Source organism: Falco naumanni, chromosome 14 (genome assembly GCF_017639655.2).
Source record: "Falco naumanni isolate bFalNau1 chromosome 14, bFalNau1.pat, whole genome shotgun sequence".
NCBI classification, from domain to species: domain Eukaryota; kingdom Metazoa; phylum Chordata; class Aves; order Falconiformes; family Falconidae; genus Falco; species Falco naumanni.
In genome coordinates, this window is record NC_054067.1 from 8,535,078 (window position 1) to 8,559,416 (window position 24,339).

The 24,339-nt window shown below is 39.2% G+C and overlaps 1 protein-coding gene across 1 annotated transcript in view; it reads left to right on the plus strand.

Moving 5' to 3' along the window:
* Window positions 1-3,192: 3,192 nt before the first annotated feature.
* Window positions 3,193-24,339, plus strand: part of RADX (RPA1 related single stranded DNA binding protein, X-linked) — a 28,599-nt gene continuing 7,452 nt past the window's right edge. Inside the window, exons 1-12 of the mRNA XM_040614493.1 lie at window positions 3,193-3,896; window positions 4,726-4,868; window positions 7,159-7,351; window positions 10,597-10,705; window positions 10,855-10,946; window positions 11,041-11,163; window positions 12,315-12,422; window positions 13,971-14,138; window positions 14,673-14,833; window positions 15,308-15,519; window positions 16,699-16,767; window positions 21,909-21,988. Of these exons, the coding sequence (XP_040470427.1) occupies window positions 3,335-3,896; window positions 4,726-4,868; window positions 7,159-7,351; window positions 10,597-10,705; window positions 10,855-10,946; window positions 11,041-11,163; window positions 12,315-12,422; window positions 13,971-14,138; window positions 14,673-14,833; window positions 15,308-15,519; window positions 16,699-16,767; window positions 21,909-21,988 (2,020 nt within the window). The 5' untranslated portion in view covers window positions 3,193-3,334. The remainder of the gene's footprint in view (window positions 3,897-4,725; window positions 4,869-7,158; window positions 7,352-10,596; window positions 10,706-10,854; window positions 10,947-11,040; window positions 11,164-12,314; window positions 12,423-13,970; window positions 14,139-14,672; window positions 14,834-15,307; window positions 15,520-16,698; window positions 16,768-21,908; window positions 21,989-24,339) is intronic.

Sequence of the window (24,339 nt, forward strand, 5' to 3'; positions counted from 1 at the left end):
TAGCCTTTCTCTGATCATCCTTGTTCATGATCCTCCCCCAGTCCTCATCCTAAGTTGTTCAATTAAAATACTATTAAGAAACCAGAAGGTTGTGAATTGCTAGAAACTGAACCCACTTGGAGACAAAGGAGCATCCATCCATATACCAATTCATCTGATACAGCTTCTGGCATACAAGCAAATCATGGAGGAGGTGCATATTGGATTCCAGTCAACAGATGAGACCAGGCTTCCTCTTGCCCTTTCTTAAGGCAGCAGCCAGGATCAAGCTAATACACAATTTACTTAGTCCCCTTCCCCTACACCAGACATACTTCATCCTGGCCCTATATACTTCTAAGTCTGCATCTGGGTTTCTGCTGTATATTCTGTAAGGTGCTGCACAAAATCAGCGTATAGGTGCCAAAAGGCAACAGAGAGATGGCCGCTAGACTCTATCCAGCATAAGAAAGCAACCATATTTTTTTTTTTTTGTAGAATCTGCAATGTAGCCAAAAAAAGCCAGGAAGGGAAGGCGTGAATTAGCAGGCACTAGTAAGTAACACACAGAATTCTTCTCTCCCTGGTGGAAACTGCGTCACCTTAAGAAGCCTGCAAACTTACCGTGACTTGACAGTAGAGCTGCCCCAATGAAGTTGTATTGCCCACATTGCCCCTAAAGGCATAGATATGATGGTGAGATACAAACTGTTTTAAACCACACTTTTGCAAACAAAATAATGCCAGTCCAAAGTGAAAGCATTTGGGGTTTTGTCTCACAACAGGAAAAACTAAAATATCTTCTTTAATTTACAACTATTTGCCAAACAGTAGAGCGAGGCAGTAAGGTACAGCTACACACACACACATACGCACACACTGCAAGTTACATATTAACCTACTGTATTTGCATTATCTATTAGACTAAATTTTTTTTTAGTAAGACTTCTGCAAGGATCAAAGGATTGGATGATCCTTATGGGTCCCTTCCAACTTGAGATCTTCTATGATGCTATGATTCTATTGCTATTGGAGCTCAAATGAAAAGGCATTTTAATTTTAGCTTTGTTTTACATTTGTTTTACATATAGTAGTTTGTTTCATGGTAGCAAGTTGCTCTGGAATGAAATTGTTTCCCCAAAGACCATCACAAAAGGTAGCTTACAAGTTCAGCTCCATGTTTAGACAGCTGTATTTAAGTTAAATGAAACATAAGCAAACCTGCAATCTATATGAAAGACTTCTATAGATCCTAAAACCTGTGCAATAAATCAAGGTTTCACATAACAGAAGTGTAACAGATCTTCCTGATGACAGCCCACCACTTTCTTCAACTGCTTTTCAAAGCGTATAGAGCTGATTAAAGGGCAAGAGAATGTCTGCTGGATAATCACCTCAAATGTTATTTTAGCATTATTTAATTGCTTCCTGTTATTTTTGAGGTTGATTTAACGTAAGTGCCTAGCAGATAATGGTAAAATCTATTAGAAAGCCTTTTCCATTTTTGTCCTCAAAACTTTGTGGTGAACAACTGTGTTTTACAGTAAGCTTTACTATCTTTCACAATAGTGCTTTTCTTTTTTTTAATCTACAGGTAATCACCTTTTACTCTTTTCTGCCTTGTATTTCTCCAACATATATTAAATGTAATGTTTAACAGAATGTAATAACATCCTCCTATGCAGCGTAGCCCATTCATCGCTAGCATCACTACAGAGGCTAATTGCCGTTTTTCTTAAGGTGCATTGTAAATGAAGACTGAGATACTTGGCTGCTAATGATGTCTGAGAATTTGAGACTTAGTATTGATTCACCAGAGGTCGACACTGGTACGGTTCAGCGTGCTTGGTTGTACATATATGAAAAATCATAGTCTTCAGTGAGCTGCTTACATGCCCCAATGGAACAGGCTCCACGGAACACACTGAGCTCCAAGTTTCTGTGATGGTTCACCACCATTCATTACTGATTCTTCAAGTGTTTCTGAACTTTCAGGTTCTAATACAATCACATCCGTCCCACTGGTCGGGTACGGCAGGGAAATCACATCCAGAGGAACTCACAGACATAACCAGTCATTAAAACACGCTGTTGACATGCCTTCAGCAAAACAGATTAACCCTGTTCCAGTGCTGAAATTGGTATGTTAGCTAGACCTCTGCTGGAGAGAAAAAAAGTAACAAGTTCCTAAGAGAGAAACCTCTTGTATCTGAAACTGCAATGCATGCAAATTTATCCAAAATTATAAAGTATTAACTCTACTATCAGCCCATTATCATTCCACAAAAGCTACAGCTACATAGTTTTCATGATGGAAACCACAGTAACTTATAATAAGAAAAATCCTCACAACAGCGATACACGTAACAATTACCTCTGCTAGAAATAAAATCCCTTTTCTCTGCAAGTCCTGTGGGAGTGCAGGCAGAAGCTGGGAACAGGCCACACACCGTTATTTTATCCACACGTTGCTTTAATAGCTGGGGGGAAAAAAGCCTGTGCCACAAACTTTTCGGGTAAGGCTTGGATGTGACGTGAAGTCACAGCCTGAACAACCTCGGTGAGAAGGGGTTCGGGCAATGTTCACGTTTTTAAGTCGTGAATGAGGTTGTATCGATCAACGCAACAGATCATGTCTACCACGAAAGAAGGCACCGCCACGCCAGCCTTGCTCAGGACTTGGGCTGCAGCACGAACGCCGAGTTCACATACAGGAGCGCCTGAGGAGGAGGGTGAAGGCGGTTACAGGAGCTGGACGCTTCACCGCCCTACGGACGCGTCCCGCCTGACGGCAGGCGCGGTACCGGGCACGGCCCATCCGCGGGGCCGGGGCAGGTGCAGCGGGAGGCCCGGCCGCTGCCTACGGGCCCGGCGCGGAGGGGCACCCGCGGGCCGGCCCCGCCGTGGGCCAACAACCGCCCCCCCGCCCGCCTCTCCGCCAGAGGAGCCAGGGGCGCCGGCCCGCCGGGGGAGCGGGCCCTGCGGTACCGGCAGCCGCCAGGGGGCGGGGGGGACCGGACGCCAGGGCATCCGCTTCTCCCCGCCGCTTCCTCCGCGGCCCGGCCCGCTGTGCCGTCCGCGCTGTGCCCGCTCTGCTGTCACCGTCCCCCGCCCCCGGGCCCGGCAGCGCGCGCCGGCCCCGCCTCTCTCCCTCCGTGACCGTTGGGAGCTTTGAATGGGCCGCGGCGCGCGCGCGCGCACCAGCCCCGCCCCTGCGCTATGGCGGCGGCCCGGCGGCTCGGTCCGTGACGGCAGGAGGCCGCCGTCCTCCCCCTCCCCAGCAGCGGCCCCGGCCCCGGTTCTCGTCCCCCGGCGGCGGGCGCGGCGCGAGGGGAGGAGCCGCCAAGAAGTTGCCATGCAGGACCCCGGGCCGGAGCGCGGCGGCAGCGCCCACCCCGCCGAGGAGGGGCGGGGGTCGGCGGCCGGCGAGGCCTCGTGGCTGCGGCGGGTGTTTGAGGAGGCGCAGGGCTCCTCGCAGCTGAGCGTGGCGCCGGCCGAGCCGCCGCCCGTCACGGTGGTGGCGGTGGAGCGGTACCTGGGCGAGGGGCCGCCGCGCGCCGCCCCGCAGTACTGGTACGACGTGACGCTGGCGGACGGCAAGTGCCAGGAGCGCTGCCACCTCGCGCCACGCCTCAGCGGCCTGGTGCAGCGTGGGCACCTGCGGGCCGGCACGCGCCTGCGCCTCACGCGCGGCTCCTACCTGTACGCCGAGAAGCGCCTCAACTGCGGGTTCTTCTGCCTGGAGGAGCTGGAGCCGGAGCCGGTGGGGGCGGCCGAGCCCCCCGATGTCCTGACCTGCCACCACCGGCAGCCCCTCCGCGGCGAGAGGCAGCACTACCTGCCGCTGTGGAACAACGAGGATCCCTACGGAGACATGTGGGTGGTGGAGAAGGCCCAAGCGCGGGTGGACATCGACAGTAAGTGGAGAGCAGGTGGCTGTAGGAGCAGGGGATGTAGGTGGAAGGCAGCCCCGGGGCACCCTGAGGAGGCCGGGCCTGCTCCGGCCGCCCGGGCCACGCGTGAGGTGAGAGGGTGCGGTCGCTGCAGTGAGGTGGGAAGGCGCGGTCGCCACACTGCCTGCCAGCTGGGCCGAGCTCCCCAGCCTGAAGCGGCCCTCCGCTCGCCTTGGACCTGCTGTACCTATTACAGCTGACACGTTTGTGCTATGCTGAGAGGGTTTTTTAAACTTGACAAAATAAGTTTTGTCAGTATTTGACAAAATAAGTATCTGACTGAAAATACCTAGCTATGGTGCTTGCACCCGGTCTTCTGAGGTGTTGGGAACATCCTTTCTGGTAGTAGTTTCTCGACTGGTCTGTGGGAGTGGGTGCTGGCACCTGGGAGCTACCATCCAAAATGCGGTCAGCACCGAGGGGCTTGGGCCAGTCCGCAAAGCCTGGTGAGGAGCGAGTTATAAGCAGGACTTCGCACAGGCGTCATGCCCTTGCAGGCTAACGCCTGTGTCTTTTGTAATAGCTGTTCTGCACATCTGACACTTGTGTGTCATTTTAAATGTGTTGTCACTCTCGCTTTCAATTTTAAAAGGAAACTATGCTGTGTGCAGACAGCTCAGAACACGATTTCACAGGGTATGCTATCAGCAAGTGAGCCTTTTTAGATGTTAGAAACATTAAGAAAGTACACGTGACGTCATGGCCTGTGCACTTTACTCCTGAAAAGTTAAATGCTCGGTCACAAATGCTCTTTTTTGGTCTTTTTTTTTTTTTCTTTTTCCTCTAACCTTAGTCTCCAAGCTGACTTCTCTTGGTCAGCTGGAAATGACCTGGAGAAGCAATGTTCGCTTCCATCCGCTTCTTGTGAGAGTCCTGCACAAATCTAGACTAAGGTACTACGGGAGACCAGAGAAAAAAGTGGATATGCCTTATCAGGTAAAGAGCGATAAATACATAGTTTAACACGCAAACACATAGCTGTAGGGTATTTGGAAATCATTACTCCTATACAGTAAGCACATAAAGTTAAGATTCACGTTGTAGCTACTTTATCGTAAAAATGCTGAGCTCTTTGGAGCAGGGAATGGTGAATTTAGTGATTGTATGTACAAACTTTGGCAGATATGTTTCAGTTACTATAGTTCAGTTGAGATTTTTGTGAAGAAAAAAAGTATTTGGTGTTTTTTAGTAGCTTAATAGCTTGAATGTTTCTGGTTATGCTTTGGAAACTGGATGTAAAAAAAAAAAAGCAAGGTAAATAAATTGTAACAATTTGTATCCCCTAATTCTCTCACCTGGTGACTTTCAGATAGATTGTTTTACTGTAACATTCTTAATGATTTTCCTAATATATTTTACCTGTGATTCCTAATATATTTTACTTGTGATTGTGTAGAGCTTCTCGAAGCAGAGAGAGGAGGTGTGGTAGGCTGGTCCCAGCCAGCAGCTAAGCACTTACCAGCTGGTCGTTTGCTCTCCCCTGCCCTCTCTAGGGGCGTGAGGAAGTGAACTGGAAGAGCAAAAGTGAGAAAAAACCCATGGGTTGAGATAAAGACGGCTTCAAAAGATGAAGGGGGAGAGGGGTGGGCAGGGAAGTCAGGTGATGCAGATGTACTTGGGAAGGCTAGCAGCCCGTTTTATATCAGAGCGTGATGTCATGTGGCATTGAATATCCCCCTTGGTCAGTTCAGATCAGCTGTCTCAGCTGTGTCCCTTCCCAGCCTCTTGCCCATCCCTAGCTTACTCGCTGGCATGGCAGAGTGAAAAACTGGGCAAGACCTTGACACCATGCAAGCACCAGTCAGCAACAGCTAAAACGTTGGTGTGTTGGCAACACTATATTAGTCACCCATGCAGGCTGGTACAAAGGAAATAAACTCCATCCCAGCCAGAACCCATACAGGCAACGCTTTACAAAGACTCTAATAACTCATGAATTCTTGCACGGGAAGAGAGAGAAATGAAATGTCTTAGCGAAGGACTGTTGTGCCCTCCTATTCCACATTTCCATTCCCTTTGCATGTGAAGATAAATCTGAGTCTTTTTATTGGAGCTACTTCTCAGTAGACAGTCTAGATAGGTACTCCTAACTTTTGTGACAGTTCATCAGCCACGTTTCCTGGTATTAGGTGTAGAGCCAATACCCAGAGCCAATTTAGCTAAAGAAGTTAGAAGATAGGTTTTTACATGCTTTTTGCTTTATGTATTCCTCCTTTAGATAGTGGTGTGTGCCTAACTGTTGTTATTCAATAAAAATAATGGGATAACAAAAGATTCTGCGATACACCTTACTTTCAAGGATGCGTGGTTCATGACTAATTAGGAATATTAGAATGAACTAACAAGTGTTGATTTGTATAATCTCTGTATTGAACTTGGAATAAGGAAAAGGATTTTAGAAGCAGTAAGGGGGAAGAACACATAAGGTGTTATATGTATTCAAGAATTTAAGAGAGTGGGATGGTAGTCGGAACAGAAGCAGTTTGAGGCTGGCAGGTGAATGGATAAAATGAAGCATTTTAACGGAGCTGAGATTTTTTTCCAGTGGATTACTACCTTTTAAGACCATTATAGAAGCATTTAAAAATATTTTTCACTGCTCGGTGATCTGCTCAGTTAGGGATTCAAAGTTCACCCGGTTAAAAAAAAAAAAAAAAATCAGGTAGAAAGCTTTTTCGTGAAAAAAAGGTCAATGAAAAGAGTGGTTTGCAATGCAAATTTTCTGCATTTTTTCTTTTGTTCTAAAATGAGATTTGTGTTGTGTTTTGAGAATAAAGTTTAGCAAATGCTTCTGTAAGACCTCAACTTCCAAAATACAGTTGTCCTTCATGGATATTTTGAAATGTTGTTCTAAATACAGCATTCTCTCTGATACAGAAGCATCTTTCAATATTGTTTCTTTTGCATGGTATTTCCCCAACCTCCTCCAAAATCCACAGAGTGAAACTGACACCATGTGCAATTACTGAGTACTGGAACGATAAAGAGTTTGGGCTGGAGTTGCTGGGGAAAAATTCTTATGTGGAAACAAGGGGATTTCTTAAACTCTAGTATTCAGTACAAGTTTTGGAACATGTTCTATACCCATTTATAATCCTCAGAGAAATTTTTCATGAGTCAAGTAGCTGATGCTTTATCCAAAATAAATATGTACCAGAACGATGATAAATAAAAGATGAATGTATTTTGTCTCTCTATTTTTTTTTCCTCCTTTTTTTTTCTTTAGGCTTACTTTGAAGTTGCTGATGGTTCAGGCATGATGTCAATGGTTTTGTGGAATTCACTGTGTCCTGAATGGTATAACAGTATTAAGGTTGGCACGGTACTTCTTCTTGAAGAGTATGCTATCAAAGCCAGTTACCCATTTAAAACACAGCCAACCCCAGGGGATTCACAGATGAAGAGATTTGCTACAATTGGTTAAGTATTGCAGAAACTTGTTTTGATTCCATGAAATATAGCTGTAAAAAGATAGCTCTTCATAGAAATAAAATAGGTGATCCACAGCTAAAATGAATTGGTAAGGTATATATCCTTAAATATTAGCTTTGAAAGGTGCCTTATTATCCAAGTTCTTACTGTTCCCTGTTTAGATTTGGATTGTGTCTACAAAGCCTAATACCAAAATTATTTAAAACCTTTCTTTAAAAAATAAATAAAAATCTAACCCCTGATTTCAGGTATTGGGGTCATAAAGACAGGCCTCTTGTACTGAATTTTAATCTGATTCTGCTTCCTGATTAATAATACAGGTATTGTTTGTGCACTGCTTACACCTTCTTCCAGGTCATTGAAGCACGTTGTTACCTGATCTGACTTTAGACTATTTTAGTGTATGTGGTCAAGGCCCAGACTATCTGCAAAGCTCCATTGAATAAAAAGGTGCATTGATGACTGTCTATGCCGGAACAGCAACACCATGGAAGCGCTTATATGAACAAAATTCTTTGGCTATGAGAAAGTATTCTCGTACTTGCAGTTGTTTAATGTGACATGTTCGTAGGAGCTATGCCACAGAAATAAAAGTGCTGCAGTGTAACAATAATAACCTTTTCAAACTGGACTTGGTCAGCGTGGTGGTGGTGGGTTCTCTCCTGCTTTGCTGAATCTGAGTTCTTTTCCCTTTTGTGTTTTTATACTCAGAAAAAAATTAACAGCCAACATTCAGAAAATTCCAGTAACTTCTTGAAACAGTATGTGTGTTAGTGAAGGGTGATGTATGTATAACTTACTAACGATGACAGTTTCCTAATGCAGTTGCTACAGTGCACAAAAATAGTATTTTCACTGCTAGAAGCAGTGTATACTCTGCCTAATGTATCTTTGCCTTAAAACCAGATCTTAATGTCTGAAGTGTTTGTGCTGAATTGGCAGGAGAGAGAAATGTTTAGACAAAAATGGAAGTTTGTGAGGGAAGCTGCTGATGATTACAAGCTAGCCCTAAAAACAATTATAATTGCCACAAACCTTTCTGTGGGAAAAGGACAGAATAAAATATGCTGCCTGAAGTGACTGACTTTATAGGCAAATATGATTTTGTTTTAATGGTTTCATTCACACTACAGTACTGATTTCTGCAAGCGTTATTGGGGTAGAAATGTTAATGAAGTCAAAATGGAAATTCGGGCCAGTGGGCTGTACATGGTAATAGACATGTAATAGAAGAATTAAAAGTCAGTCTGTAGTAAAGTGCCATGGTGTAGTTTCAGACTGTGGATGACCTGTAGAAATTAGTAATCTTTGCACAATGTATGTGCAGTATCTTATTTCTTTTCTCAGCGCAAAGCTCAGATTTTTATCTTGATATGAACTTATAAAGCATATAATACCATGCACTGATAGATCTCATGCCCAAACGTCCTATAAGACAGAGTCTAAATAGAACAGAATATCCAGAAAAATTTCTAGAGCAGTTTTAAAATTGATTTTATGCAACTCCTGGTGTGTGAGGGTTGTGGTTTTGGGTTTTTTGATTGGATTAATTGAAAGTTAATGCCTTGCTAATTACTCCATTAATATAAATATGTCTGTATATGCCCAATATGGAGCAATATTTCGGGGCGGGGGGGCTTAAGTACACACAATGAGTGCTCCCAAAGTTCTTCAGCTAGCTAGTTAAAGTAAAAATTACACTGAATCGCTTAAGTAACAATTAACTTTTTTCATCATCTATTTCCAATTTTTAATTCCATCAAATCTCAACTTTCCAGTGTTACCTTATAACCATGCATCTGCAAATGTTGTAAAATATATCTGGAGGGTTAAAGAAGGCCACGTGGCAAAGAGCTTTCCAAATTCAGAGTTCTTGCAAGACAGTACACTTCCAGCCTCTTCTAGACTTCTGTGAAGCGAATTCTGCATGGCTTACTTCTGTTTGCAGCTGCAGTGTTGCATGACACGCTGAGAACTGCTGTTTCAGAATCTCAGTCCTTTGGAGCTTAAATAGTTAGTACAAACACCTTGAATTCCACTACTAGGTAGTGTGTGCAATTTCATAGATCACTGAATTTATGTGGTACTGACAGAAACTGTGGTTTCAAATAGCCTGGGCTGACCTTAGCTTCTGAATCATGCCAGGGTATAGTCCTGAGTTTATGACTTTAATTTCATCTCAGATGACAAAACAATTGATAAATAGTTTTGATGCATAGGAAAGTTTTGTTTTCAGGAAATTTCTCTTGAGATTCTGTCCTGAAACAACTATGTGCAAAATTGCAGTTATCCTCCAACTACATTTCTAGAAGGCAGCCAAAAGAAAGTTCTTCAGTAGAGGATCTGATTTCAAGTATAACATCTTCCTAATGTTGCACTGCTAGGGTGAGAGGTCAGATATAATTACATACATAAACAATTGTATACATTATTTATACCTATTTAATTACTTTTCTGGGTGCATTATTTGAATCAGCCCTTACCCAAATCCAGGCATCTTGTAGAAACTTCATCAGAATCTGTCTTTTTCATACCAGCAAGATTGGTCTTGTTATGAGTAGAGACAATAGGGTACCTTCTTGTGTATTCTAGGTGCTGAAGCCATTCTTCCTGTATTTTTTTCTGGTCACAGAACCCCTCGCTTCCCCCAGTGCTCCACCATGTTTGTTGTTCAGCATTTAAACAGTCTGCTTAATGAATTAAACTTCTCAGGTGTGATAGATGTGAGAGGGCCTTTTGTTTTCCTCCATGGCTGTGGCATATTTCTGTCACATTAATAACTACCTGAACTGGTATCAGATGTGGTAGTTCTCTTCTGCAAGTTCTGTCTTTGTTGACTGCAAATCAGTTTTAGATCTTGGTGACATTTCAGAATGAAGCTAGCATAAAAAGTACTTTATATCTAGTCAGTACTGTAGTATTAGTTTCTGTTGCTGGTTTTTAAAATACCTGGCTGGATAGGACTAATTGGCTCTTGTAGGGAATTGGAAAGTTCAGCATTGCTCAGATTTTAAAATTGCGTTGTTGAATGCTGTACTTGAATTCCTTACTTTATTTTGATGAAAACATAGAGTCAGAGGAATTTATTAGTAATTTCACAAGTAGTGAGACAAAGTTGGAATACTTCATTTGAGATGCTTTGCCTTGAGTTTTTTGTGGGTTTTTTAAGTGTTTGGTGTGGGCTTTTTTAGATTGTATTCATGCCGCACTTTACTTTTTTTCTCTTTATCAGAAATCAGCCTTAATGTTCGAAACCCTCCCACTAAAATAAGTATTATTCCAGAAGAAATTGTTAAGCCAGAATGGGGATTACCTGAAGTTAAATATCGGTTTATCACAAGGTAAAGTAGAATTTTGTTGGTTCTCAAGCTGGACCTTAAATTTTGCTACGTTACACTGAATGTTAATTGGGAATGTTTTTTTTTTTAAAAGAATTTATGAGAAATCTTTATGACAAATACCCACTTTTTTTGTTCTGCTTTTGTTTTAGGTCAGAACTGGATGACTTACCGAACAACCATTCCTGTGATGTTATTGGTCTTGTGACATTTGTAGGAAGGGCTGAACGAACAAGAAAGAGAGGTGTTTCTATAAGTATAAATTTCAGAATTTATCAAACAATTTTTAACTTTCTGAACAAATGCTTATACATTTTTCTTATTATTTGTTTATATAGAACATGGTGAAGATTTCTGGCTCTATCGTTGGGCACATGCTGTTGATGGGACCTCAGACCAACCATTCATACTGGAAATATTTGCAACTTCTCAGCCAGATGTGTTTAAGCTTATCCACCCAAGTATTCATCTTTCTATAATACTTATTGATAATTGTTTATAATGTTTTTCTAGTTGGTTGCTAATTTCAAATTGTGAGTATAATTGCCACTGAATAAAACAATTACTTGGTTTATCTCCTTAAACAGAAAATAGCTGATCAGAAATTAAAAAAAATAGTTTAAATATGTGGAACCCTTACCATACTGCAATCTGCAAGTTAGTCTAAACAGATAGATGGGCAGATGGCCCTGGGGTTCATCTGATCTCATTAATGTCAAACAAAGTTAAGTGAAGCACCTGGGGCAACATCTCTTGCATCAGAGGCAAATAAATAAGGCAGCTGGTCAAATCTATTAATCCTTTTTTCCTGTAAATAAGTATTTTTTATGTAGATGGGAATAATCTAAGAAGATTGGAGGGAGATGTGAAAGTGGGAAAGCTTCATTTCTTTGAGTAAATATTTTTTGGCCGAACAGCAGTCACCATCCAGCTGTATTAGTTACTGTGTGTGAGCTAAGAATGATAAATTTCAATCTGGGGAATCCTTAATGAAGGATTTTAAAATAACTTAAAATATCTCTTCTTGCCTTCTTTCTGTTCTCCTCCAAGCACTCATCCTTCCATTAACACTGGTTGGTGTCACACGCATTTTTCTATATCATATGATGCAGGACCAGCTGCACAACCTTGTTAAGGTTATGGCTGTATTCATCTTAAATGTTTTGGGGAAGTGGCAAAGAATGACATTCCAGTGTTTAACTGAGATATTAATGAAAGAGTGAGTTTGTACTCTTATTTAGAAGTTTTGCAGTGGCATGTCGTAATTTCTTGTGCTTTCCGTTATTTTATGCTGCTTATCCTTAAGAAACATAGTCATCTAATATCCCTATTTTTACTATTGTTTCATTGGTATCCTACCTGATGAAGTATCTCATGTTTTAGTCCTAATATGTATGCTGAAATTTCCTTGCACAGTTATTAAATTGAAAATTTAATTACATCTCTATATTGTAACTTATAATGGAGGTTTGATACATGCTGAAGCATTTGTAGGGTCAAGAACTAAAATGTCTTGTTTAGAGCACTTAAAATTAATCCAGCATGTGTCAGTCTTGACGTTCTAAAAGCAATGAAGTATCAGGAAAAAAACTGAAGGCTTTTTTTTCTCCAGTGACATATTTGGTGTGTACACAGATGAGAGTGATGCGGGACGTCGCTGAGAATCCTTCCAGCACAATTTACCTTACGACTTCAAATGAAAGTCAAATATTCATTACAGGTAACCCAGTTTTATGTAGTTCTCATCTAACTTCTTTGGAAAGGATTTTGTCATTCACAACAAAATAATCAGTGCATAGTATTAGTTTCCCTGTCACAAATGACTTTTAAGTTAATAATACCATTGCAAAAAGAAAAAGGCAAATTACATTCTTGTGAGGCATTAATGGGTGCCCCTTAGAAAAAGTACCAAAGTATTAACTAGGTTAAGTCATATATTTACTTATTCTTTCAAACTTTTAAATCTTTGATAGCGTAGCAATGCAGATTGCCACTTCCTTAAAAAAAATTAAAAATCACTTGCAGCTTTTCTGGCTTATAGATTTCCTTATTACAAAAAAAAAAGAAAAACCAAAGAGGTATAGTTGTCCTAAGTTTAGATCGTGTGGTCTGGTGAAGGGATGTGATTCGGGGCTGCGCTGAAGGCATGTTACTTTGACATAGTCTTGTTTGAGTACTCCCACCTGCAGTTACCATACTCTTATGGTCCTGTGGTACTGCCCACTAGATACCATCACTCCTAATGTCACAGGCAGGAGCAGGCACAGCTGTTAATACTATATTTGCTCTTGAATCAGGAAGCAGATTATAGCAGTGTTACAGGCGAATGATGTACTGACCTAATTGCAAAGGAGTATAAAATGCAATAGCAATATCTTTGTTTATTCAGCTCATTTCTTCAGTGTTTCTAACGTATCAGTCAGCCAGTCTCAATCTTCCCACTGACAAGTAGGAACAGAGAGAACTATGTGCGTTTTAGCACAGGTACCTGAACATAGTCAGTTCTATATACATGGTCTTTCCTGACAAGCTAAGTCGGGTATGTTGCGCTTAACTGGACTAGCAAAGCAAGCTAGCCTGTTTGCTACTAGGTTTCTAATGATTTAATTTACTCCTAAATTAAATGTTTGAGAGGTTGGAGGTTTTCTTCCTTTGCTTTCCTTCAGTACATTTTGTGCTTAATTTTCTAATTAAATACTTAAGCTTTCTTCCCCTCTAGCTTTAGTTCATTTTAAATCTGTTTGGGTCCTAAATGAGAACTACAGCTGGAGATTGCAAACCATTGGATAAGATCTGTTTCAGTTCAGAGGCTATACATAGACTTGGTCAGATTTCCATTTCTTTGATAAAACTGGTATTTAGTCTGTATCTTGATTTCAAACCAGCCAACAATGAATTGTCAATTACCTGTCAGTAACAATCTTTGCTGAACCTTATGAAGATAATTTTTCTGCTCTTTCCTGCTAATAAAACAGTTTCTGATAATTTTATTAGTTTGTATGCCTCTGTGAGAAAGTGTTCTGGTAGCATTTTTACTAGTTGTTTTATTTCCTTTTATTATTTAACAGTTGTCTAACTTTCAGTGTCAAATGCAACTGTTAGTCAAGGAATTCAAGATACCCATTTGATAAAACATGGTTGACAAGTGGAAAGATGTCTTTTGTATTCTCTAGTTCAGATTTTCTCAATTCATTTTTTCTGTGTAGTGTTCAGCATAGTTTCAGGATGAGAACAGATGACAGTAACCTGATTATTTTTGTTTTAAAAGGGTGGCACAAGGGCCAGCCATACACCAAGGATACTAAAGTGAAAAACTTCATTCAATGGACTAAAACACAAAACGAAGCTAATCAAATGAAGAAAACTGTCATTGGTGGCTATTATCCTTTTCCACGACCTCCAAGTAACTTTTTGAAATACTGTAAAAACAATAAAGGTATCATACCGTAAAGTATCTTTAAGATTTGTAGCCTTTTTCAGTTTGGTGTTACTCGAAGCAGTTAAAGTATCAGTTAATAAGCAGCACAGTTACGATAAGTAATTACATGAATTTTAATGTCATTTAAGAACACTAGAATGTATTATAGGCTAAATCCTCATCTTACAGCAAGTATCACGGCACCATTAGCTGCAGAACTGTCGCAGCTTATATGAGCTACAGATCTGCCTGGAAGTTTTACTCTGAATGTTCTAAATCAGAATTAAAGACTGTTATACTGAAGAATACAGTGAATTAGAAATTTTACCTGAAACTGAGATATCTGATAATGGGGAAGCTTTTGAGCTAAAAAGGTTTATTGTTTAAAGGTCTTTCCATGTGGTGTAAACAACAAAAAATCTTCCAAAATTTTGTTTTAAATCAATTTAGTATTTAGTAACAAATTATCTTTACTTTTCTGTTGAGTCTTGTGTTCAGACATTTTGATATTGTCATTCTTTAAAACTTATGTGGAAATTTCTTTTTTTGCAGTTGAGACAGTTTTGAAAGCCATAGCTGAAATGGGGAAGGAGATTGAAGCCTTGCACTACAGAGAACGCAAGCGCATTGCTGTTCAGGGAATTATTAGTGCCATAAGGTACATCAGATGTAGCAATGCAGCTGAAGAAGCCTCAGGAGTAGAGCTTGTTGAGGTACAGTCTTTGAGAATGAATCCTGTAGCACTTCAGCAACTATGATTGTAATTAGGATGGAGAATTTTGCCTCGTGATTAACTTCACTTGCCATTTTGAGAGCAAAATTTTTGAAAGTGAGAATCTAGAACTTTTTAAAAAGCAATGTCTCAGTGCTTTTCTGAAAGTGTTATGGCAGTCCTCTGTAAAACTACGTAACTGGAAGTTACTAGTTTGAGTGACTGGGTAACCTAATGCATATTAGAGTGTGAGAGACTTGGCAACTACCGCAGCATGCTCACTGTCACTTTCTAGACAGAATTTATCTTGTTAATACCATTAGAAGATAATTTCTGCTAGATATAACATGATTTTCACAAGGTAGGGTAAACTTTTTTGTTCCTTTCAAAGCTACTTTAAAACTTGCAGGTTTTTGAGTGGGAAGCAATAGCTTTAAGTGCTTTGAAACTCTTACACAATTTACTGTTGTTGCAGAAAGATACTCCTCAGTCTCTTGAAAGTTCTGCAAAGTCCAAAGAAGACCATGTTCACAAGGGAAGAAACACCAACCTTCAAAATGAAGAAGTTATGTCTGTTCTGGGGCCACATTACACTCCTGGGGAAGAGCATCAGCACCAAGCTGCACTGTCAAAAAAGAATTCAGCCAAGAGAAAGATATCATGCAGATTAAATACAGATGCAGAACAGTAAGCTCTCTTCGCAAATATGTAGTGGATGTTCTAGAAAGTGTTTAAAGAAATCAGATCACAGCCCAGGCCATAGAAAATATGTAAGAAAGCTTTAATGGCCTATGTAGTTTAATCTTTAAAAGGTAGGTAGGTACTTTTTTCAGAGCTTAAGGTGATGACGGTTATACTGTTCAGGCTAATGAGGAATTGATTTAAAGCAGGTTTCTGGTTTGCAGTGCTTGCTTCTGATTAATATTTATGTTACTTTGTGGATAATCTCACAGATTTGGCATAAAAGTAGTTAATAATTGAATTGTATATAGTTTAGTGACATAGCTGTAGAACAAGCAAAAGTTACAGTGGTGTGAGTAAATAAGCTTTCTTCACTGAAAGTGCAGAATCAGGATCTGATATACCTGTTCCTTAATGCCAAACATTTTTTTTCTTCCTGGTTAATAGAATGTACTGCATGTAGCTGTAACTTGCTGTCAGAAAGGCAAGTAGGTGGTGGTGATGTCCTGACCCAAAGGCTTGAAATAACTTTTGGTACTATGTTTTGCTTGTGATGGGATTTCATAAAATTGTATTACATCTAGTCAGATGTAGACAAAGGATATCTGTCTGATAACAAGGAAATGGAATAAACCCAAGTAATTTGTCTGATACAGCCATACTAGATACAAGAGTAAAATATCTGCTTGTATGCAGTTGCCCTTTGTGGCAATGTTTGTGCAAAATCTAATGTATCCCATACTGGTATATTAAAAGCCTGGTGCATACATTGACAGATTTAACGTTGCAGAAATGTAGCCAGTCACTACTTTTTTTGGGGGGTTTTTGTGTTTTTTTTTTTTGTAGTGGACTTCTCATGCTGTAAAGAATATATTTCTCTTTTCCACTTTTCCTGTCCAAAAGTCATAATGTGGGAAGAGGGCAGGTATTCAGAACATTTTGAGGGAAAATGAGAGAAATATGATTAGGATTGAATGAAAAATTAAGAAAATCCTGATGAATAGAAGTTCTGTCTTGGCAGGGTTACAGCAAACTTGTTAGTGGATTTCTGTGCCATAAGAAAAATTCTAACATTTGTGTGTCTTAGGTTAGTTCTGCTTGTAATTAAAAATGTGCATGTTTTTTGCTTTGTGTGTTTCTATTTAAATAAGTAGTGTAAAATAATGGTGAATTTCCTACTTTAAGGGGAGGTGCCTCTGTTATTCCTGTATCATCTTGCTCCTATTTCACACGGTCTGCAAGAAGAAAACTTCGGTAAGTCATGTGAAGCTAATTATATTTAATAATTGCAATGATGAAACAGAGATATTTGAAGTGAAACTTTTACAGATCAGGAATCATATGGAAGTAAAGTGAAAGAACAGACCAGGATAGAGTTTAGTACGTTCTCTTCACTTCTTCTGCTCTGATTCTAGTTCAAATATATTGGATTATTTTATTCTGAAACATGATTTTGAGTGTGGTGTTAAACATATCGTTATACTGCTACTAGTGCTACTTGGGGAACATACAGTAACAGAGGTCCATCATGCTAAGCAGAGTAATATATGTAGTCTTTGTTTCAGAGAGACTGCAGTTTAAGTAGGAGAGTCAAAGGTAGGAGGGAGGGATGCTTAATTAGCATGCAGAGTGAAAAATGTGATAGCATTAATGGATTTGCTAGCAGTGGCTGAGCATACATCATCCTTGATGCTACAGACAAGTTAGTGTAGTTAGTTGTCCCTGAGAAGCCACTTGGCTCCTTTCACTACCCAACACTCAAGTTTTTATTGAACTTGATTGGCATCCAGGGAAGGATTAAAAAAAAAAAAAATCCTGATAGGAATTTGAAATCCAGAGTCCTGACAAGTCTGGAACCTAATGAAATAACTACAAATGGGAAGTTATTAAGAAAATTGAATGAATGTTGATATTTGCCAATCTGGGGTTAAAAGCTACTTTCCTTTGTGCATTTTGTTTAAGGGCCATCAATTCTTGTCATTTGTTTCAAACACAGCTTGGGTAAGCTGAATGTTTGAGCTCTTTGGTGTCAGTAACTTAGGATTTTGGGGGTTTTGGCAGCAGTCGTTTGGGCTTGTGTCACGAGTATGTATACCCCTCAGTTGCCTTCCTAGTTCACTTGTAGCACCTCTTCCCTAATTTGCAAAGGCTTCTTCTGTGGGATAAATGAGGCAGTTTTGAGCCTACATGTCTGTTTCCTCTGGTCCTCTTGGGTAGACACTGAGTTTTCTAGGGGAGTTGGTTGCCTGGCTCTGCAGCCTGTTCATTAAAAGTGTGACACCTGGCTTTAAGGTCACATCCCTACAGGTGGTAGAGCAGTTTGCTGGGACTTGCGGCATAGGAAATCCATAGGAAAATCAGGAGGGGTTTTGGGATGTGAGGAATCCTGTTTTCTTTTGCTTGCTGAGAAATGTTCTATTTTTTTCTTGGGGGTGGCGGGTGGTAAGACCGTTTTCTCCCCATTTCTAAAAGTGAAGCAAAAAGTTAAGGCATGTTTACTTTGTTCTCTGCTTTTCTCAATCTGCTACTCTCCTCGCTACCCGTGTGTCTACTCTATGCCATTAGTGCTAGAACTCCCAACTAAAGGAGGAGAAAATCTGTGTTGGATTATGGAAAGCTGTTTCACTCTATATAATTAAAAGGTAACTTGTGTATTTCTATAATTAACCATGAAGTTGTGCTGAATTCTCCAAATAGCAAAAGAAAAATAGAAAGTTAGCCTGACATACCTTGAAATTGCATTGTTTTCTGTTCTGTTGCTTAGAAGTAGCAGAATGTCAGCTCTCACTGAAATATTTTAATACGTTGATGAAATAGCAACAGTAGAGATATATTTTGAAATACATATTCTAGCTTAGGTTATTTTGTGTCAAGTTTTTTGTGCAGTTTTTCAGCATGTGGTTGCATTTGTAAAATTTTGTTTTTAAACAGTAGAATCTTATTTTAAGGCTTTTTATTGACAATCTCAGTTCTGACGTTTTTGAGGTAACTTATTTATCTGATTATTAAGGGTTTCAGAAAGAACAAGGTAAGAGGAAACTGGTTAATATTATTGCTGATATTCATATCCTTGCTAGTAGAGACGTTTGGCGTAAAGGTACTTCTAAGTATTTAATATACCCCAGTGTAATTTAATTGACAGCGTTTATTGTGAATGGGGAAAGATCAGGAATTTCAGAAAGGCTTATTTTTACGTGGAAGTGAAAAAACACACAACAGTTTTCTTTAATCTTTCTAAGTTTAGCAGTGCAGTTACCATGGAGTTGCTGGTGCATTACATGCTCACAGTCTACACTGCTTGAAAGTAACTTGTATGCTTCTATCCTTGCAGTTTTGCTTCTGAATGTTTACGTAACTTAAACTATTTTTTTCTTTTTCCCTCCCTTCTGATGAGAGCTAAGGGATGGGGGGTTTATAGTATGGGGGAATTCAGCTTGAGGTTTGCATGACTGAAAGATTCGCAGAATTTGACATTTCCTTCAGACTGCTTCTTCATGTAAATCAGATTTATTCAGAGAGAAATCGGTAGATATCAACAATCAATTTGTGTAGACCTGTCAAATTATTGTAGAAGGCTGTTTGGTTTCTCTGTTACTTACCATGGTAGATGCATGTACCATAATGGTATCGTGACAATTGAGTCAAGTTGATTTCAAACCAGTCTACAAAATAAGGTTTTTGCTAGCTTTATCAGTGAGTGCGGTGTTTTGAGTCACTTTCAATTCCTTGCATCATTTGAGTATAGCTACAAGTTGTAACTATTTTATTTCTTCATTTTATTTATCGCATTTAGTCCCAGTGCTTAGGAAATAGGTATGAAGCACAAGACATGCTTATTTTCCCAATATTTCCTAGAAGTTTTTGTCTGCCATCTGTTTTGATTAATGTTACTTTTGTTGACAGTGCTTTAAAGTAAAATGACTGAAAAGGTGACTATCAGTGCATCTAGAAATACTCAATAAAGGCTCTTTGCCAGTAGGCATCTGTGAAAAGGAGTCTGCGGAATGCAGGCTGGGAATAGCAAATTTGGCATGGCACAGGTTCTCATAAAGCTGGCATGGGCAAAATAGGTATGTAGGTGTTTTGGTGCACAACAGTTACAGCATATTGCTGTAAATGGAAGAATTAGGGTTATGGGAAGTGGCTTGCAGACATACTGGTTGGCAAAGAAGCATATAAACTGTGTGTAGGTTTCCCTTACGGACCTAGCCCAAGTTACACTGTACACACGTTCAGCACAAAGCAGTCCTGTAGGAATGTCAAGCAGGTAGGAGAAATCATCCCAGCTACAGATCTTTGAATGAAGTGGGGAGAAATTGTGACAAGTTATTTTCAGATTTTTCAGAGGCTTTACTAGCTCTAAATCAGAGCCTGTTCACATCCAAAACTAGACAGTTTTAAAAGAAAAAGAAACCATTTCCATAATACCAACTTGTCAGCAGTATGACGTGATTTAATCCTCTGCTTTAGTTAAGAGGGAAATTGGCAGGTATCTAACTTGACGTGTTGATTTCTGAGCAAGCCTTTCCTAACATTGTGCTAGAATTTCATGTTTCTTGTTGAGAAGTCCAAATCTCAAAAGTGAGAATTGGTTTTGTGGACATTAATTTTTAATTGGACTACTGTTGTTAATACTTTTGAAAATGTTTTGTAATGGCTTGAAAATGTATTAATATAGCTGGTATGTAAACGTTCAATTTATTGTTAGGCATACGCAGTAATTACTTTCCATTATGGTTCTTGAAATGGGAATTAATTCTTCATAAGATACTATTTTCACAGAAACATTCTTTTATCTAGAAATAATGCCATGAAAGTACAATGTAATTACTGAATTATCATCTTAGAAAAAGACAAACTTGCCTGCTGCCTTTCATCAGAAAATGTAAAAATACCACTGCATAAACTTAGATCTGACATCTTGCATATACCTTTCTGAGGTTGCCCTGGACCTGAAAACTTGAAAAATACTTTGGACTACAAAGTCACATAGAAACACACACAATTTTTGTTTACCAGCCTCTTCAGCACAACTCTATACTCAGAAGCTTGTGTGAGTGGTGGGATTCAAGTAGGGTCATGCTGTTTTAGAGTTCTCTGTGGCGTCTTTTTTTTTTTTATTATTATTTACAAAACTAGGTGGGTGGAACCTCATTTGCACAGTTTGTGCTTCTGGAGTGGGGATTCTTTTGTGCCTAAGTTGGAGATCACGAGAAAGTCACTCTAGTACTTAGTCCACATCATGATGATAGTGCATTTCATAAAACATGCTTTCATACTCAAAATCCACAATGCATTTCCTTTTATCTTTTCACTAGATTTCAGATATTGGCCATTTGTTATGAAACATTGATTTGAAATTTTCCAGATATATCCTAGTATGAAATGGGGAAAAATGGGAAAAAACCCCTGTACATCCTTATGACTGAAATAGAGACTATTCCACCAAACAGCATGTTTGTCTTTGATTCCTTTTCTACTGTCTGCGTATTTACAGTTAAAAACTTTTTTTAGTAACTACTTTGGTAGTCTGGAATTTTAATGGTACTTTAACAAAGTCTTGCCCGTGTCTCAGTTTGTGATGCAAGATAATCAAGATAGTCTTTTTCCAAAGTTTATACAAGTATCATGTTGAGTTTATAGCAAGAGGAATAGAGCAAAGAAAAGAATGAATGAGCTTAAGAGCTTATTTTACCGTGTTGTGGCTGCACACTATCTGTTACATTTGTCTCCTGCATAATATCCTTGGTAATTGATTTGAGAGTGTTAGAGAATAGTTGCTTACCATTAATGCAAAATTCCATGGTTAAAAATGAAAGTAAACAAAAACCTAGTTTGCTTGATTTGACCTGATTGTTACAACATGGTAGTGTATCCAAAGGGAAAAATATATTTGGAATTTCTCTATCATTTTGGATTCTGGAGTGATGGCACCACTCCATTCATGCTTTGGTTTTGATTGCTGAAGGGTGCTGATGTGAAAGTGGAGCAGCATGCTGTGCAACCATTTTTTAGAATCGAGTCATAAACCTATTGGCCATCTGTGCTGCTCAGCTTTGTTACACGCTGATGCCAGTCGGTGCCCGGTAGAGGGCAACAAACGCTGGGTTTTGAGTGTAAAATAGTTCACTGTCTGCTTCATAAACTGAAGAAATACAGCAGTTCTTGTCCTAGACTCTTCAAAAGTGATTTACCGAGCGTAGTAGGTCTCATTATGTCAAGCTGCTGTATTACAAGTCTGGTGATATGAAACCAGGTACTAGTGCTCACTCATTCAAGCTTGTATCATTTATCACTTGAAATCTGTCAAGGTTTGAATTTTTGCAGCATAGTGTTTGAGGTTAAATAGGTTTTAAAAATATATATATATACACACTATAACTTTCTTTTTATAGCTTGGAAGAATTTCAACATGAAGATTTTGTGCAAGATAAAAATGGACAGGCTGTATCAGACAGTTTACAGTGCTGCACAGGTATGTTGCAAATAGTTGTTGCCGTAACCTTAGGAGATTTAAGCCTGCTTCTGCTCTTCAGGTGCAAAACGGGCGACAAAGATATCCTTATAACCTGTGTTTGTTGCCATGTATCTAACCCGTGTTTGTCAAAACAGTTCTGTACATCCGGCTGCATCAACCTTTAGGGAGCCACTGTGGCAACATATTGTTGATGTCATTCTGCTCAGTTGTGTCCCTGATGTGTTCTAAAGGATGGCTGGAAGGACAGTGGTGGGCTTTTTTCCAGTGTGGGGAATAACTTCTCAGTGTTGCTTTATACACGTTTTAAGTTAGTTTTGTACTTCAGAAGCACTTAGTAGCATAAGACCTCACATTTTCTATTGACAGTTTTCTTGCTATAGTGATCTGCCTGTGATAAAATTGTCCCTCTCTGGGAAGGTAGCCCCAAAACTATGTGAGTACCTAATTAAAAAGACAAATAGAAGATGTGGGGAGGAAATGGATGAAACATACAAGCCAATAATAAGAATGATGTCTTGTTTAGGGGTTTTTCGAAGTTAATATTAATTTTTCTTTCTTCCTCTGCAGTCGAAAAAAACCCACCCATGTTCCATGCATTTAGTTTCTTGACATCTATTTTGGATGGAGAAAGAAATTTGACTTGTCAGTTGTCATTATGTGCAGCTTGGTCTGTTTTTTTATTTGATATAAATATTTTGACATGTTTTCCTCTTTTGAAAGCTGACAATACACAGAGTCATATAATTTTGTCTAAAACTTTGTCTACTGCTAGCATCTGTCCCAACATTAACATCTCCCAATTTACTTCTGTGTGTAGCTATATTATGTGTAATGTTGTCCATCCTTTTATTTTTGCAAGGTAGCAGTTCATCTTAATTTAGTAATGACTGCGATAGGTTGTCTTTGTAGCCTGTTGATGATGGTCTATTCCATTATGCTGCTTTAAAGCAATAGAAATTACAGTTGATTTTCCCAAGTGTTTTAATATTTTAAGAGACTGAAATGATCAGGAGACTTTCAAATTGGAGAAAAATTTGTATAGGGAACTGTTTAAAGTTTTATTCCAGAGAAAGAGCAGCCTCAGGCACTATGTAGAGATCTGTTCTTCAAAATTAAGAAAGCATATCCCTAAGCAAGTTTGATAATTAATTACTTTATTGGTTGTAATAAACCAATGTCAGTGACATTTCTTGTTGCTTTTAAAAACAAGAAATGAGATTGAGTGTCCTCACCTGATCTTATTTTTATAGGAAGTTCTGGTAGCTGTGGAGTTTATTGTACTATACTGTTAGTCTCTCTGGAATTGTTGGGGTATCACGTAGATCTCATGAAATGAATAAATCTATGTGGTTTAAAAGGTTGGTTTTTAAAAGCAGATAAAGGAATGAGGCATGTATTTCACTGTACATCTTCCCATTTTTTTAATTACTAAAGAAATCTTTCAATAGATACTTTATTTAAATATTTATATCTAATATACAGATACATTTAGATGCTTATATTCTTAAATTAAAATATCATTTACACTGGTATTTCCTCACTGCATGTGAAACCCTATTTAACTTCCATTGGCTGAGTGTAGTCCAAAATAAATGAATCAATCTGTCGTCTAAAGTATGCTATAATTATATTAATGTGTTAGCAAATGTAGCTACTAATGTTACACATATTTTTTTTCTCACATAACTTAAGTCCTCCTGGCAATATTATTAGTCTTACATAAAATACTAATTGTTAAGCTGATGCTAGTTTTATCTAAATTACAGCATGTTTATATTTTGCTTAACAAGCCTACTAATTATGCTGTATGTATATCAAAGTGAAAACTTTTCTTTGCTATGTTCCTTCAGTTTTTGAAGATACCTTATTTCAGTGTTCTGAAATTGTTTATTAATTATGTATCATATACTTATTTTTCCATTTACTGATATGCAGGTCATAGGTACCATATGAAATGGAAAAGTGATGCTCTAAGCTTCATAGTGTTGTTACCATGGTCCCAGGTAGAGGTTTTGGGGTTTTAAATACCAGCAAGGGAGACTGCCTTTAGAGCCTGTTTATGGAAACATGAAAATTCTGCCCCCCCCGGCCCTTTTATAATTGTATATTAGAGGTGCTGATGCTTCTGTCTCTTAGCAGCTCCGTATCGTATCAGCCTGCATCAAAGTAACACTTTTTGAGTATTCATTGAATAGATGTACAGGAAGAGGTGATAGAGATATCCAAAACAAAATATATTATTAAAATTCATTTTTTAAATGTTGAAATATTTTGGGGGTGGAGGATAAGGTTCACTTAACTAGAATTTCATTTACTGCAGATGCTATTTTTTGCAAGAGCTACAAAGG